This window comes from Podarcis filfolensis, assembly GCF_964270895.1.
Source record: "Podarcis filfolensis genome assembly, chromosome: Z".
In the NCBI taxonomy this organism is placed as follows: Eukaryota; Metazoa; Chordata; class Lepidosauria; order Squamata; family Lacertidae; genus Podarcis; species Podarcis filfolensis.
The window spans coordinates 38469282-38485802 of NC_139617.1; the positions used below are offsets into that span (position 1 = coordinate 38469282).

General features: G+C 41.2%; 1 protein-coding gene across 12 annotated transcripts in view; it reads left to right on the forward strand.

Annotated features, from left to right (window-relative positions):
* Positions 1-16521, forward strand: part of PBX3 (PBX homeobox 3) — a 235944-nt gene that overhangs the window by 5197 nt on the left and 214226 nt on the right. For 4 of the 12 annotated variants that reach the window (XM_083597051.1, XM_083597047.1, XM_083597055.1 and 1 more), the window contains exons 2-3: positions 4676-5299; positions 6583-6656. In XM_083597051.1, coding sequence (XP_083453177.1) covers positions 5103-5299; positions 6583-6656 — 271 coding nt within the window. In that variant the 5' untranslated portion in view covers positions 4676-5102. The other 8 variants (XM_083597044.1, XM_083597046.1, XM_083597053.1 and 5 more) reach the window with 7 other exon arrangements.

Sequence of the window (16521 nt, forward strand, 5' to 3'; positions counted from 1 at the left end):
GATTGGTGGTCTTAGTTATGATTTCTTTTTTAAAAATATTTTTTATTAAAGTTTTCAGATTTTACATTTCCACATTAATATCTTTCATTATACCCATACATTCAATGACTTCCCTCCTTTCCCTTCCAAGGTTCTTTTGCTTTACCCATAATTTCTGCATATTCTTGTATTTCGTAGGGTTGCCATATTTCAAACAGTGAAAATCCAGAAAGAAAAGTTTTTGAGTGCGTCCATTTTTCCCTGATTTCCACCCAGACCCTGCTGCCGACTGCAGTACTCTGGATATGTCTGGGGAAACCCTATGTATTTTCATCTATTTCAGTCCCCCCCCCATTTTACATCCCTTTTAAATATGTTATACTGTTTAATTTACCTTAATACTGCCAGCGTTTGCAACTGTGAATAATTATTTTCTACTCACAAAAAAATCCCACTTCTCTTTAAATACAGTGGTACCTTGGTTCTCAAACACCTTGGTACTCAAACAACTTGGGACCCAAACACTGCAAACCCAGAAGTGTTCTAGTTTGTGAACTTTTTTCGGAAGCCAAACGTGCTCCGTTTTGAGTGTTACGCTTCTGATTTGAGTGCCACACTGAGGTCTGTCTGTTTTTGCTATTTATTTTGCGTTTTTGTATTTGTGGCTCTTTTTTTTGTGACTGTGTGAAACCCAGTTCAGCTACTGATTGATTGATTGTGTGACTGCAGTACATTGTTTATCGCTTTCATTTTATAGATCTTTGAAGCTTTACCTGCTCATCTTTTGTTTCCCACTCCAATAATAGGTTATACATTTTAGACAATAGTTTTTCATTATTGTCTAATAAATCTCTTTCAAATTGTGAGCTTTTGTCCAGAAATCCGTTTTTCTTACCTAGTTTAAACATATCATACAAATTGGTGGTACTGTAATCAGTCTGTTTCTTGGTTTCTTATTTCCTCCATTGGTTTCAATCTGGGTTCCCTCCCTGAGAGGTCCAGTAAGTCTCTATAGGTCGCCCACTGTCTGTCCATGTTAATTCTCTTGATTGTAATAGCTTCCATTGGTGATAACCATAGGGGTGTTTTCCTTTACAGCAGGTTGTTATATTTCTCTCAGACTCTATACAGATTCTTCCTGACCACATGACTTGAAAAACTTGTATATATTTTAGCTTCCCATGCCAAAGACATGAATTTTAGTTCTGCACTAAACAAATCTGTTGTAGCCTGGAACTGAGTGTGTGCAGTGTAGCTGACTTGTGCTGAATGGGACACAATTGTGGCCAGCCTGAAGAAGCAGCAGTAAACCTACCGGTGCCTGACCATAAAATCAAGCCAAGCCAGAGGAACTAGAATAATGACAGCACTTTCACTGAGAAAGTGAACTGTGTGTTTGTTTAGGCCCTGGTTGAGAGAAGCTGTCAGAAAGAATTAATGCCAGTATATATTTATGGTATTGCATTAATGGTTTTATTGTGTATTTTAACTCTTGTTGCTGCTGCTTTAGGTTTTTTTGGACACTGCTTAGAGATTTATTAATGTATTCAGTGGCATATAAATGATCTAAATAAATACGATGGCTGCTTAATTCTGTGCTGTATATGGAATGCTAGCTGATTGGGTTTTTTACATTAGTTTTTTCTTAAGCTTATTGTGTTTTTATTTATTGTAGTATGGTTTCATTGTTGCACTTCTCTTTGACCAATGCCCTAAACTGCTTGAGAAGTCTTGCAGATGCAATTTCTGTAGTAAACCAGATAGGATAGTGCTGTCCAGCATTCAGTTATTTGCATTTTTCTGGAAGCAAGCCTAGTTGAATAAAAGCAAGTAGTGCCTCTGAGTAAGCATGCTTGTTGTTAGGCTGCGATTCTGAGCACACTTACTTGGGAGTAAGAAGTGGTGAAAAAAAAAGTAGGAAAGCCGGTACAGTTTTGCTTCCGAGGAAGCATGCCTAGGCTGGACTTAAAACGCCTCTCATGCAAACGGGACAAATTTTCGGACTTGCATTAAGTTTCCTGAGCGGGGAGATGAAGCCTGCAAGACTGAATATATTAGCTAGCCAGCCTGCCCCAAGGGGCACAGCGAGTTAGAGTAAGCACGCCTAGGCTGGAGGTGCACAAAGAAGAGAAAGCTGGCAAAGGGAAAGGAGGGTGTTTGAAGGTTGCTAAGGCGAACAACGGCGCGTCGCGGGGGAGATGCGCCGCGGCCCAACTAACCGGGCCTTTCCCTATGCCGACACCTCCCAGAAGGCCAGCCGTTGCTATGGTGATCATCAAAGGCCGGGGCAGCGCGGCTTTCTTTTAACCCCCTTTCTTCGCGCCGCGTCACGTGCCCGTTCGAACGCGCCAATCACAAGTTCCTCAGCGAAGAGGGGCGGGGAGAGCGTGTGTTTCTGCGTAGGAGGGGTGAAGGACGTAGGCCCCTTTTTCTTCTCTACTTTCACCACAGTCACATCTGATTGGCTAACATTCACCCTCCCCGCGCCCTGATTGGTCCGCGGCACATCTGGGTCTTTTATGTGGGGGTTCTTTTACGTTCTGTCTGTGTGTGTGTGTTTGTGATATTATTTGTTTTTGTTTGTCTAGGCCCCGCCCCCAGCTAACTGGAGGGGCGTGACGTATCTTCCACCGCCTCCTCCTAAAACTGTTCGTGACACGCCTCCTTTCCACCCGCCTCTTTCCCTTCCCGCCCCTTGGTAACAAGACAACCTCAAGAGTGGCGAGTTAGACGTTATTAGCCGCGCCCCCTAAGGGGCAGGACGAAAAGAGCGACGCTCGAGGCACGGCTGAGGGCGGGGCCTGGGATGTGGGTCGGGGGCAGCTTCTGAGGGGAGAGTTTGAAAGGCAGGAATTAAGAGCCTAGAAAGCTAAGGCTAGAGAGTCCTATGCTGAGGAAGGGTCAATTGATGGCAGGGACTAGGCGAGAGGTGGAAATACAGGGATTAGGGCTGAAAGGATGAAAATTGAGTGGGGGGGGGTGTCAAGAAATAACGGTCTTTGGTGGAAGAGGTGAGTTTTCAGGAAACTGAGGGATGGTCAAGAAATGATAGGGGCTAGGGTGGAAAAATGAGGGGGTCGTCCAGGAAATTGAGGAGGGGGTGGCAAGAAATAGCAAGGACGGGTGGAACGCTGAGGGGGTGTTCTAGGAGATTGAGGGTCAAAAAATGAAAGGAACTGGGGTTGAGGAATGAGGTCTCCTCCATGGCCACCACCAGAAGTGCACCTGGTGAAGCTTTCCCCCATTGCTGCATTTACCTGCTTGCTGAGAGAGAAGGGTGAATGGGTGAAGAAATCTCTTCACCTGCCGTATTTCTGCCTATCAGTGAGTTGTTGGTGGAAATGCAGCATGATAGGAAAGTAACCCCCAAGTACAGATAGAACTGGTGTGTGCAGTCCTCCAACTACCTGAGTGGAATAAGGGGTCCTGACCTCTCTTTCCGTGCTAGTTGCACCCGCCCCGCCCGTCTACTAAAGGGGGAACATTGGTTAAAATTGGCAGAAATCTGGACGCGGGGTTGCCAGTTGCATTTAGGCTGCCTCTGCCTTACCCATGATTCGAGCAGTGTTTTGTGGGGGTTGTGGCAATACCAGTAAGGGGTGCTCTAGGAAGAACTAAAGAGAGATGCTTGCAGACACAGAAAATGCCAACGGAGGTGGAGTCTGGGGAGGGATGCTGAGGCTGCCATCCTAGGCGCTGTGAGTTAAATCCTATTGAAATCAGCAGGGCTTCTTAGTTTAAAGAAAAATTGTGGGAGATTAGTCTGTAAAATATCAGCTGCGCTTGTGGATACCGTAATGAAACTATCGCCGAAACATTTGGAGCGGGGGCTGGTTCTGAATCTATAGTAGCCAGGAGTTCCGAGGGGGCGGGCTCTTGTAGTGTAAGTATCAATGGGGAGGGGCTTTGGAGCAGCTGCCTAGAGGAGGAAGGGGGAGTCTGGAGAAGGGGGCGTGGCTCCGGCTGGCTCCCACGTCCCCTCTAGTCTCTCTCTGCTTCTCTCCTCCTTCACAGGGTGACACGTCTGCAGGGTGAGTGAGTGGCATTGGCAGACTGTCAATCCCTCACCAAAGCGGCCATCAAACAACATAAAACACACAGTCACTGAGCTGCTGGGCTCATAAATTCCAGCTGGCGGATATTTTTGCACATTGCTTTGCAGAGAGTGTGTAATTAATTTTTTTCTTTACTTCTCCCCCTTTTTTTAAAAAAACCCCAACATCCGCTCTTTTCTTTTGCACAAGTTGAAACTTTTTTGCTGCTATTTTATCTATCCGTTGCACAGACAAGACAGACATTGGGATCGTTTGTTATGTATGTGTGTGTGTTTTTTTCCGAGACGGGGAAAGGACAATCAGTTTTCCCTCCCACCGGCTGCATTTTCTTGTCTACTTTTTCTTGTCTTTTTTTTTAATGTTGCAATTAGGCGCTGGGGTTGTCTGCTTGGTTTATTGTGATTTTTAAAATCCCCTACCGTGTGTCACACTCGTAACTTTAAGGATTTGAAAGTAAGTTTTATCCCGTTCCCCTCTTTTTTCTTTTTTCCCCCCTTGCTGCATTTTTACAAAATTTTCGTCCTCTCTGTTTCCAAGAAAAGGGTTTTCAAAGGAGGAAAAAAGCAAAAACAAAGACAAGTAAGAGAAAAGACATAGACGAGCAACTAACTTTTTTTTCTTTCCCCCCTTCCCCCTTAAAGGAAATAATAAAGCCTTTGGGTGAAGATTTGTACCAAAGGAAAGAAAACTTCAGACACCTTATCAAGGCCGTTTATCCGAACCACAAATATTGTGATGAAAGAAGATTGTAACTAAAGAAGAGAGTGATTTACTGCTCTGGAAAGCAGAAGAGAGAGTGGAATAAACAACGGAGATCCGGTCAAATATCAAACACTGATCCCCCCTTCTCTCAGGAGCAGGAACTGAAATTCATTACAAGAACAAGAGATTTACTTGCATTTTCTCTCCCCCCCCCCAATCTTCCAAGCACAAAACCACCTTATCGTGAAGCGCTTCTTTCCCCCCCTCCCTCCTCCTTCGCCTCCTCCTTCTCCGGCGTGCCGTTTCTTCTTCTGCTGCCTCCGTTGCCGCCTCTCCAAGTGCATTGATTGGGCTGCGGTAGGAGGCATGGATGAGCAGTCCAGGATGTTGCAGACTCTCGCCGGCGTGAACCTGGCTGGCCACTCGGTACAGGGGGGCATGGCTCTGCCTCCTCCCCACGGACACGAAGGGGCCGACGGCGATGGCCGCAAGCAAGACATAGGAGACATCCTCCACCAGATTATGACCATCACGGACCAGAGCTTGGATGAGGCGCAAGCAAAGTTGGTCTCATTAAAACAAAAAATCCCAATGTTGTGTATATATGTGTGTGTGTATGTGTGCATGTGCGCGCGTGCGTGTGTATGTATGTCTGGTGCGCTCGTGTGTGTGTTTATATGCGTGGCGCTTTTTGTTGTTGTTTCGCTCCTTGCTGTCTCCTGCTGGGACCAAATATTCTTGCAATTAAGACAACCCTTTTAATACTAGAGGAGAAATGCGCGCTGGGGGGGGGGGGGCACAGACCAGGGGCAACAGCCGGAGTTGGTCTGAATAAGGGAGAGAGAAAAGAAGCACAATATACATGTGCAAAGATTCCTTCCTCCCACCCCCACCCCAAAATCTGTCTTATTGCACTAATGCTTGGAGCTGGGCTGTTGCTGATAACCTTTCCTTTATTAGGATGATGCCCTCATTTAAGGGGTGGGGGTAGAATCGGCCTGCCATCCCATGCTGCTCTCATCTTGGAGGGTTTGCGTTTTCTTTCGAAGAAGTGTGAACTTTGTAGTGCTCTGCACAACCCCCAAATTGGTGTTTCTCTGGAGTTAGAGTGATTTAAAATTTAAAAGAGTGAGGAAATATTACAGGGTGCAAGAGATTGGGAGAAACAGTTCCTCCCCTCCTTTTTCTTCCTTAAAAGAAATTATTATTTTTAATATAAATTGCAGTAAATACAAAACAAAGCATATAGTTGAACTCTGGAAATCCCCTCTCTTCATAAATCAGTGATGATGATATAGCAAATTGGAAAGCTTTGACAAGCTGTGATTTATGCATGAGAAGAAATGGAAGGAAATTTTCACATCAGGTTTCTGGGGTTTTGTTTTTTAAAAACAACAACAATAATTTTAAAATGAAACAAAACAAAAACTTCTTCGGTATCTCTTCCTGGCTGTAAGTGGCAGGCAGGGCGGCTGGGGTTGACTGGGTTTTCTTCTTGTCACTTAGTCTTCACTTCCTGATGAAGGAGAAGGCAGTTGACCCTCTTGCCACCCACCCCCAACTCAGTTTGCACCTATGGTGATTAAGTTCAAACATCCTTACCTTTCTCCTTAACGTAGGTACTCTGTCCACATTGGGATCACTCCTGTTGCCCTCTTGAGCCTAGCTTCAGCCTTCCCCATCAAAAGCTATACCCTTATTCCTTGTCAACTTTAGTTATTCCTTTGCGTAGATCAGAATGCAAAGAGTAACATGTAAAGACTTCAGCTAAAAATTATTTTCCCCTCCTTTGCATTAAGATGCCAGGCTTGTGCTAATACCTTTTAAAAAATCTTTTATTTTGCAGAAAGCATGCACTGAACTGCCACAGAATGAAGCCTGCTTTGTTCAGTGTCCTCTGTGAAATCAAAGAGAAAACAGGTAGGAGACCACAAGTTACACAGCTTTTGAAATGAACCCATTTCCCTCTCTCCCCCCAATAGGTAAACATTGCAATATACTTCTCTCAGCGAGCTCTAGGAGAGCTGCTTTAGGAACCGCAGCCATCTTTGATCATCACCTCCTTGTCTGTTTCTGATCTTTGGGTTGGGAGGTAGAGGCGAATGTAATCAATCAGGAATGCTTTTTTAAAAAAAACAATTCATAATCCTGCTGCAGAATGAAATGTAAATGAAAATGGTAGTGTATCACCTATTCAGGGTAAATTCCCCCTCTCGCTGCAGTCAGGGAAAGTAAAAGCAAGGATCCAGCTTTCTTTCCCCTCCTCCTCTGCCTTGTTTTGAGTATCTGCTTCTTAAAGAAGCAATGCAAGAGGCTGGAGAAGCCAATTACAGCCAGTGGCCCCTCTGTGTGAGAGACCGAAAGAGCCAGCAACTTTCTTGAGCCACTCTTGTATTTTTGATTTTGTCAGTACCAGTTTATATGTAACTGAAAGGAGTCAGTCAATAGCTCTGAGCTCCCACATTTTGTAGGAAAATTATGGGTGTTCAGATGTGTGTTGGGAAGACATTCTTGACGTGTGTTCTATGCACATCTTTACACAGAGGGGGGAAATACATATATGTACATATATTTTCTGTGGATATTTTTGGCAAGAGACTTTGCCTCTGAAAATGGGGGCAACATGTCAAAGAGAAAGTACCTAATCAGAGAAAGCATCTTGTAGAACTAAGGCTAACAGGACAGTCAAGCTGTGTGCTTTCACGCTGAATGAAGTGTGAGAGACTGAAAACCACCTTCTCAACAATTGGGTCCACAAGAGATAAATATCTTAATGTTCATAATTCAGCTCACAAAGCTAAAATTCTACTTTCAGACATTTGATCTGAGTTGTCACTAACTGCGATTAGCATCTGTGTGGCACTTGACTTCAGCGTATTGTTGTTTGTATAGATCTTCCAAAACTACCTCCCCCGAACTGCATGGCACGCTGAAAGGCCTGGTAGATACTGCAAGTGTAAGCATGTCTAAGGAAGGCATACTGCTTGTGTGCATGATAGAATAGAAATGCTGGAATATATAAAAGCCAGTGAGTTTTTAAAAACAACAAGAAGCAGGCCTTTTAAAAGAGGTTCTGTACCTCTGTGTGTGTACAGGAAATCCAGCAATGTCTGTCTTTTTGCATAGCAGTTACTTTAAAAATGCTACAACAATCCTGCTGTCAAGCAGTTGGACTTCTTATTCTTTAATATAAGATGATAAAAATGCCTTGTTGTTACAGTAGAACTTTGTGCACATACTCTGTACCTAATGGGGGTGGGGGAGTCAAGGAGATGAGAAATCATTAATAGTAAACAACCCCTGACTGTATTGGAGCTAAAAAGAACAAAATGCTGAAAGTGTCCCGTGACCTCTTGGGCAGCACGAGGTCTCCAGCAGCCAAAGTGCTTAAAGTCTCTGTGTCCTTAATATTTTAGCTACCACCGAAAACTAAACTCTTCTTTTTTGGCAGAAGGCAAAAACTATGTATTGAGAACAGCAGATTTCAGTTATGTAGGTTTGGGTCCCTGTGATATTTTATTCACAGACAGCTTAAACCTTGTCTATTTGAAAGAAAAGTTTAGTTGACCAGTGTCAAAGGCGAGTTCAGAAGAAAGAAAGTCCTTTTCCGGGCTAAAGCACTGCTGGCGTAGGTTCTATGCTAGAAGAAAAGAGGCTGATAAGTTATCTGGAATATTGGGTGAATTTGGTCACCAGCTAAAATGCTGTTCTGTCACCCACAAGTTATATTTTTCTATGAAATAATGGAGGCACAACTTTATTGATTACACAAATAATGAGGTATATGGTAGAACAGTACTTATAATATAAAGCACAGTCTGGCATGCAGGAAGCACATATTTTAATTATTATTTTTTGTTCCTTCTTTCTGCCTTCATATAAACTCTTGTAAATAATAATTGTTGATACAAAGTACCTCTTTTGTGGTCAACAAATCAAGCAATATTTGTTGTTATGCATCATTTTGTGTCTGTTTAAACTGTGATGGTTTTGGCATATATACTTTGACATAACTTTGTTAGCATATTTGGATACTTTTCTTTGAGTGTTTGCGGTTGTTTTATTTTTTATTTTTATTTTGTTTAATTGTTGCATGTCATATGTTCTAAAAGATATGTTAAAAAATTAAAAACAACAACAACAACAACAAAGGGATGGCTTCTCCATCTGCCCAGAAGTGCAGTCCTTACCAACTCAAGAAGCTTAGGAGTGGTGGAATTGATATGTTGAGTGATTGATGAAGGAAAAATGCATCTCCCCTCCCCACCCCCATGAGTTTTTATAAGGCAACTCTCATTCAGGATTGCCCATCTGAGATGAAATGGCTGAGTACACATTAGCAAGGGAAGCATGAAAGCAAATTCTTGCATATCTTGTATTGTCTTATTCTGGAAGGTGTGGGGGGGGAGGCGATTTCCAAATCTTCCTCCAGTGTTCTGATCCACTCTTAGGACTCCCTTCTTTCCTAATATTTTACGCTGTTCTTTTTTTATATACTTGTATGTTTCCGTATAAATTTTAAACTTTCAGAATAAAGACATGTGTGTGTGTTGTTGTTGTTGTTGTTGTTGTTGTTGTTGTTGTTGTTGTACCAGTGGGATTCCTGCCCCATTTCCCTGCCACCCCTCTGCTATTCTACTATGTGATTTGATCCCAGTAATTCCAGGCAGTTTCTTTGTTTCTTTTGCTTTACAAAAATGTAACATAGTAAAAGAGAAGCATTTGTTTTCCTCCATTTCTCATAGAAAAAAAAATATTGTCATTACTCTTTGATAGGGAAAATGGAGAAGTAAGATTGAAAGTGGGAAAAGGGAGGCACATAATAATCTTGGCCTAAAACAGTAATATTAGACTTGTTTGTTCTGGTAGATCTAGGGTGCTGCTGTCTGAAACTGAAAAGCAATGCTTTTATCTTTGAAGATAATTAGAATTATTTGCAGTCAGTGATAAATTTGACCACAAGATCCTTAAACATACTGTACTTAAAAAACACACACCACACAACTTACAAGTACTGCCTTGTAGGGCTAAATATGTATCTCTTCTCGGGTTCTGAGGTACTTCACAATCATTAAAATTGTCTGTAGTAATTGTTTATTTCCATTTGTATAAACAACCATGTTGAAAATAATTCATTTATGTTTCTAGGATCTGATTGGATAGGTGTGCTTATCTTTCCTTTTTAAAAATACAGGGGTATTCTTTTAAGGGCAGGGAATATAAGAAATAGCTGCAAATGATATTCTGTCTCCCGCACTGATATCTAGATATCTAGAGGCAGGTCAAGGTAATAGGCATTTCAAAACGGCATCTGTTTTGATTTTTAACACAATGGGAGAAAATGAACCATAAAACATTGGGAGTCCTCTACTATTGTGTTACGGCTTTCCTATTAATCTGTACCTTTTATTTCTGTCATGCAAAATCCAAAGTTATTTGCTAAGGTTGCTTGTTTTGTTTTGTTTGCTACCCCTTCTTGTTTAAGGGGTTCCTAATCTGATCACCCCAGCCTCCAGCTCAAAGGCGATGTATCTGAATTAACTTAATATGAGAGTACATTAATTCTGACGGTTTCTAAAGCAAGTTGGGAATTGCAATCATTTCCCGGCAGACTGTTCATGACTGAGATCTGAACCAGTATCTGAGCTTTGTTGTTTAGTCGTTTAGTCGTGTCCGACTCTTTGTGACCCCATGGACCAGAGCATGCCAGGCACTCCTGTCTTCCACTGAGTATCTGAGCTATATGTTCTAAATTTCTGCATGTGAATGTGTGTGCGCTTGTATGAGTGAAAGAAAGAATTGTGTCTGTCTTTCTTTAAGAGTCAAATATGACTGCTGCCAACCAAACCCTAATTTAATGCCACTACAACCCTAAATCGCATTCATTCACTAGTAACTCCTAATGGCATACATGATACCTTGCCAGATTTGTGGCCTTTGTGAGGTTTATAAACGGGGACTGACTTAGGGAGATAATAAAACTTAATGAACTTCTTGGGTACAGGAGGTCTCTGCAGGTCTGTTTCCATGGCTCAACAATTTATTTAAAAGTTTTTAAAGTAGCAATTTTTTATTCTCCAGTCCTTAGTGTCTCAAGTCCTCATATCAAAAACTTGTTTTGTTTCCCCTCTTAATAGAAATGCCTTAGTCACACATGTGAACTGAAATTAACAATAGAGTTAACTTCTTGTTTCCAACATATGCCAAAACCATTGGTGTTATTGTTGCAGTTGTAACTAGCCATGTAATGCCACTCCGCAGAGAACATTTCCCATTATCTCTCTGTAGCCACATGGGTGTTCAAGGGCCAGCTCATGAATATGTCTTACTTTCATCTCTTGTAGTTATGCAGACTAGTCAGTATAATGCAGCAAGACCTTAATGATTTCCTTCTGCTGTAAGATATTGAAAATAAGTAACAAGTCTCCATCTTAAAAGAGCAAAAGAACTGTTTCCATTGAACTTTTCAGTAATCACAAGCTGGCACAGACACTGTAGAGGTGTAAAAACCCCAGTGACTAATATTTAAACTGTTTAAAAGTTTGACCGGGTTGCTGTTCTTGAAAATAAATATGAGGTTGTGATATGTTCAGCTGGTTTAAAGTTATTTTGTTTTAACCTTAATTGCTTCAGAATGAGGATTGTAATCTTCCCCATTCTCCCCCCCCCCCCACTCTGTACTATACTGTTAGGAATTAAATTAAAATGCAGGGCTCACTGTCAGTGGTATTCTTTACTATTACAAACCGAATGAAGTAAAAAAAGAAAAATCTTTCACGTAACACACAAAAACATTGAAGTCCCATTGCTATTCCTGTAGTGGTTCTCTAACAAGTTTGAATATGTGTTCGTCTCTACTTTAACCTTCCTTATTAGTGTTTTTCTCTTTTAAAAAAACAAAAACATACAAAATATTTTGTAAGCCCACCATCTCAGTGCTTTCAATATTTGATTGTAACAAACCTGTTACTGCACTGCACCTTTGCCAGAGGACCTTGATGTATTGAAGTACCGAATAAGCCGCAATTTGATTAGAAGTGATCTCTCGCTTCTTCTTTTTCTTGCCATTTTCTTCTCCAGGAACCTATAAGATATAATCAGAACTGCTTAACTCAGTCTCTGTGGTGTTTTTTTAAAAAGAGGACACTTAATTTGTTGCTTTGACACCAACATATCCTTGCATATTTTAAAATATTTTAAATGGATTATGAGCTGTCATCCAATATACTCCTGTTAATGTTCCTTCTAACTTAGATCTCTTTTGCATCAAATCAAAAAATGAATTAATGTTACAGCTAGGTATAGGTTAGTGTGAGACTGTCTAGGCCAGGCCTTGCTGTACAGATTTTAATAGATTTGTCAACTCAATTCCTACAGCTCTTGATGAGAATTCCTACAGCTCAATGAGAAATGCCCATTTATGTGCCCTGTGAATATTATGTGATCCTTATTTAATTCAGACAGCAAGCTACTCAAAAGGCATATATCGGAATCAGTATTGCAAACATCTGAAAAGCTTCATTTTATAGAGTACAAAACAGTGAGCGTGAGATATTTATCTAGTTGTTTTTTGTTTGTTTTTAACTTCTCTGTAGCATTTCAAGCCTCAGAGAACAGGGCTAGCTGAATGTTTAAGATGCATGGGAATGACTAATAAGGTTGTATACCAGCAACTTAACATAAATCTAGAGCAGGGTAGTTTTTGTCTTCCTCCCCCTGTGTATCACTGATTGAATGAGATGTAGATGTTTCTATGAATTGACATCAGGAGAAGAATGCTTTGGTGGATCTTCCTCCTTCTCCTAGCAGTCATGTTTAATGTCATTCACTTATCAAGATGATCAGCACAGTTCTGATAAAAACTTACCTAACACACTCCCTTCTTTAACCACCAGTTTGACCTTTTGTCATGTTTGCATTTCTTTGCTAGACAATTCATATGTTCTGATTAGGACTGGAATAAATAATTTACAGAAATAACTAATGTGAGCAACTGAAATTTCTGTTTGGTTTTTGCACCTCCTGCTTTCCCTCCCTCCCCTGTTTAAGAAATGTATGTATGGGGTAGTTCATCAACCAAACTGATAAATTACACTTTTCAACTGGACATTACAGCTATTCCAGTGTTATCTATACAACATAGTCAAACAAGGGACTTGCATATGGAGGCAAATGAAGTGTGAGGCTGCACCAGCCTGTGCATTTTCTCTCTCTCAGAAGGTGCTACTTGCATTTGTCTTGAGCCGGGAGTTGGAGAAGGAAATTGGTGTGCTAATTTGGCATTCTGTCATCAAACCTTGATCCTTATTGCTTGTCTTTTAGAAAATAGACATGTAGCAAACCTTTCAGTTGGAGTTTCTTCTTGTTTCATATGTATATTGTATATCTAGCTCCTATGATCGTTTAAAAAATACGCATATTTTGCAAGATAAACGATACAGCTATATGTAATGATCGTCATCAGTTACTGCTGGTTCCAAGAGCTCAGTCTTCTTTGGTTGAAAGTGAGGCAATTATTCCTGAGAATCTGATTGAATCCAGTATTTCTTACAAGGTGTATCGCTAACTAGGTTTGATCAAGATCAGAAATGTTGCCAAGTAGAAACTAAAGTCTGTCCTTGCTCTAAAGCTATACCTGAGTTGGATTTAGCACTTATATGCTGTCGCTTGCTGAAGGGGAAATCCATTTTCAGCTGTAGTCAGATAACTCTGACGGAAAGGATGAAAAGAGTTTGTTCAAGCAGCAGATATTTGGGGTGGGAGTTCTTATTTCCACTTCTTGGCATCTTGCCATGCTTTATATTATTCTTTAACCTGTATATCTGATCTTACTGTCAGGCAGGTAGTTTTTCACATGTATGTTTTGGGGCTTATTTGTGTGTGAGTATCATACAAGTTTGAAACTCTTTCCCCCTTATTTTTAAAAACCTTGATAAGTTATGTTTTTTGGCATACATCATGAAGCAAACCTATCCATCTCAAGATCTCTTCCCATGCAATCTAAATTAAGATTCTATGCGGGCCCTTACAGATGCTGGTAACTTTTGGCAATTATCATTTTGTTTGGTGAGCAGTAGTAAAACAGTGTGCGGTAAAAGTGTTTAGAGGGAGAAAGGATAAATAAATGGGACAGTTTTGCAATGCAAAGTGGTTTGGGGTGTTTTTTGAGGATTTCTTGGCTCTTGCTTAACTGCTATTGTGAAGCCTGGAGCAGATTTTTTCCCATTGCTAATGCCCTAGAAGTATTAATTCACTTTGATATGCTAATTAGAGGGCATTATGCAAGAAATGAGATTAAGTGGCAGCATGAAGCCATTTGCCTGTCAGTAAATTGAGAGCTTTAGCATCAGGAGGAGCTTTGTGTGTGTGTGTGTCTGTGTGTTTTCCCTGAGTTTCTCTTGGTTTTGCATATAAATAAAATTGATTGAAAGGTCTAGAGAAGCTTCTAGAACATTGGTGGTTCTTCTCTTCTCTTCTCCTCCCCCACCTTTCCTTTTATGATTATTTAAACTTTGTGTTAGAGACTTTCTCTGCATATTAATTGATCTAATGGGAGACGGTGAACGTGAAAAATTCCTTTGTGTTTCACTGGCAGTACGTTAAGAGAAAGGGAAGTGCAATCTTGTGTTGGGTGGCATTTCTGTCTACCTCTCTTCCCTCCCCTCCCCTCCACTGACCTGTACATTTATGATGTGGTGCTGTAAGACCCTTCTGTGCAGCAGCCTTGAAACGGATAACGGCAGACTTTGGTTTTGGCCTTTGAGATAGCATGATGAAGGTTTGATTTCAAGAGTAACACCAAACAAATAAGTTGCAAAGTAGCAGCAAAGGCCTGATGTCCCCCCCCCCCTCACTCCCGGAGTTCCCCATGAATTGGTAAGCAGTTCACACACATACATAGTTCAGAAAGAAAATGTTGTGTTGTGTGTGGATTTTATTTGCTATTAAGGAATATGGGAGTAGTTTTAAAGGTTGACCTTAAAATCGGTAAGAGCAAGTAATTCAGAGTTAAAACGTATGTTCTAACCTTAATTTGATTAATTGCACTTGCTTGTTGGAGCTCATATAGTGTATTATATCTGTGTAATAAGCCTCTCATGGCAATAGGATAACTGGTGGTAATGTGGTTTTTGATCTAACTCAGATCATCCCGACTCCATTACCCATTTCTGATGCTTAGCTTCTGTGGTATTCAGAATATTGATGCACAAAGAAGCATTGAAGAAAAAATATAAGAGTGTGAATGAGCATGTGCACACAGAAAAAAACTGTCTTACTGTTTTTCTGAGTCTGCTTAGTGTGTGAAAGCTTGTACTTTTTTTTTTTTACACCTTAATATCCACAGCTAGCGAAGGTCAAATTCCTCTCTAGTTCCCTCTGTGCTCTGCCTGACAGTTCCTTGTGAAGTAAGCTAGGCTGAGGGCTGAATAACATTTCACACTCTTAAGTACTTTGATATGGATATCCCAGTGCAAAATACATATGGTGATGCATTGACTGTAAGTGATGAAAAGGCATTTTCTGAATAGCTGGACTCCTCTTTTCCAGGCACAGACAGGGGCCCCAGTTCTTCCCTGCTCTTTATTTCTATATATACTGTGGGGAACTCTTGTCATTTTGGTATATGCCCATTCATAAACAAAATTCTGCAGTGTGTGTGTGTGTGTGTGTAGTTGAATATCCCTTCTATAGTACAAAACTATAACTGAATGGCCATAGAGAGATTTTGCATCTCAAAATGCCTAGGATTTATTTCCTCAGGTTAAACTGCAACTAGCCATTTAACTGTAAAAGGCTAAAAAGCCCACCAGAATGTGAGAATCAAAGGCAACTACAGGCAATGACCAATTTTTGACCCTGGCATGCGTTGGTGGAGTCAGCATAAGCCTGCTCTGCCCCACTATGGCCCTTCCCTTCCCCATTATGCTTCCTTTTCCAACCACTATTGGGACACTGCAAAGTGTGTGTGCACGGTTGTGCGTCAAGTGGATGTGTGTAAAGCAGTTGTTGCCTGTAGAACAATTCTGGTATGACTTCCACAGGACTATCATCATAAACATGGGGGTATGGTGCCCTTACTGAAACAAAACTTGATGGGTAGAAATAGGATGAAAAGGCTTAGTTAAATCAATGTTTGTTCTTTTTGGTCAGAACCTTTTCTCTTCATTTTAAAAATCATTTTGGATTTGGGAAAAAATTGACTGACTAATGCCCAAAGAAAATTTCCTTGTAAGAAGTAACTTTGGATTAGTAACTAACTGTTCATTTCTGAGCCTTAGCTCCCATAACAAAAGTGCTCTTGAGGAATGTTTTTTGTTACTTGCTGCCTCCACTATATTAATGTTGCTCAGGGGTCACTGCAGTAAAGGGGAAACTTCATGAATAAAATAAAGGAACTGAATCCATTTCTGATTTGAGGTACAGCACTGTCAGTTAGTAATATTGCAACTAGGTTGGCTAACTGGAGCTTGAAGTTGTGGAGTGGCTGGAAGCAGAGAAGTGGTGGGAGGCACCAGTTGGGGAACCCCCAGGGGAAGAAGGCTCAGAGACAGGGGAGTGGTGGTGGGTCAATGATGCAGTGGTCAGAGGGAGAAGTCACTGACACTGGTGTGTTTATTGCTGACCCACTCCTTGCAAGTTTGAGGTCACTGGCTCAAAGGCTCCTGATCCAATGAGTTCTGACTCAAGACAAATGATGATGCTGGGTCCGAAGTTGGTTTTACCTCTGCCTCTGGTGCCCCTTCCTATCTGAGTCTGAGCTTGAATTCAGGCCGCTGCTTTGGAT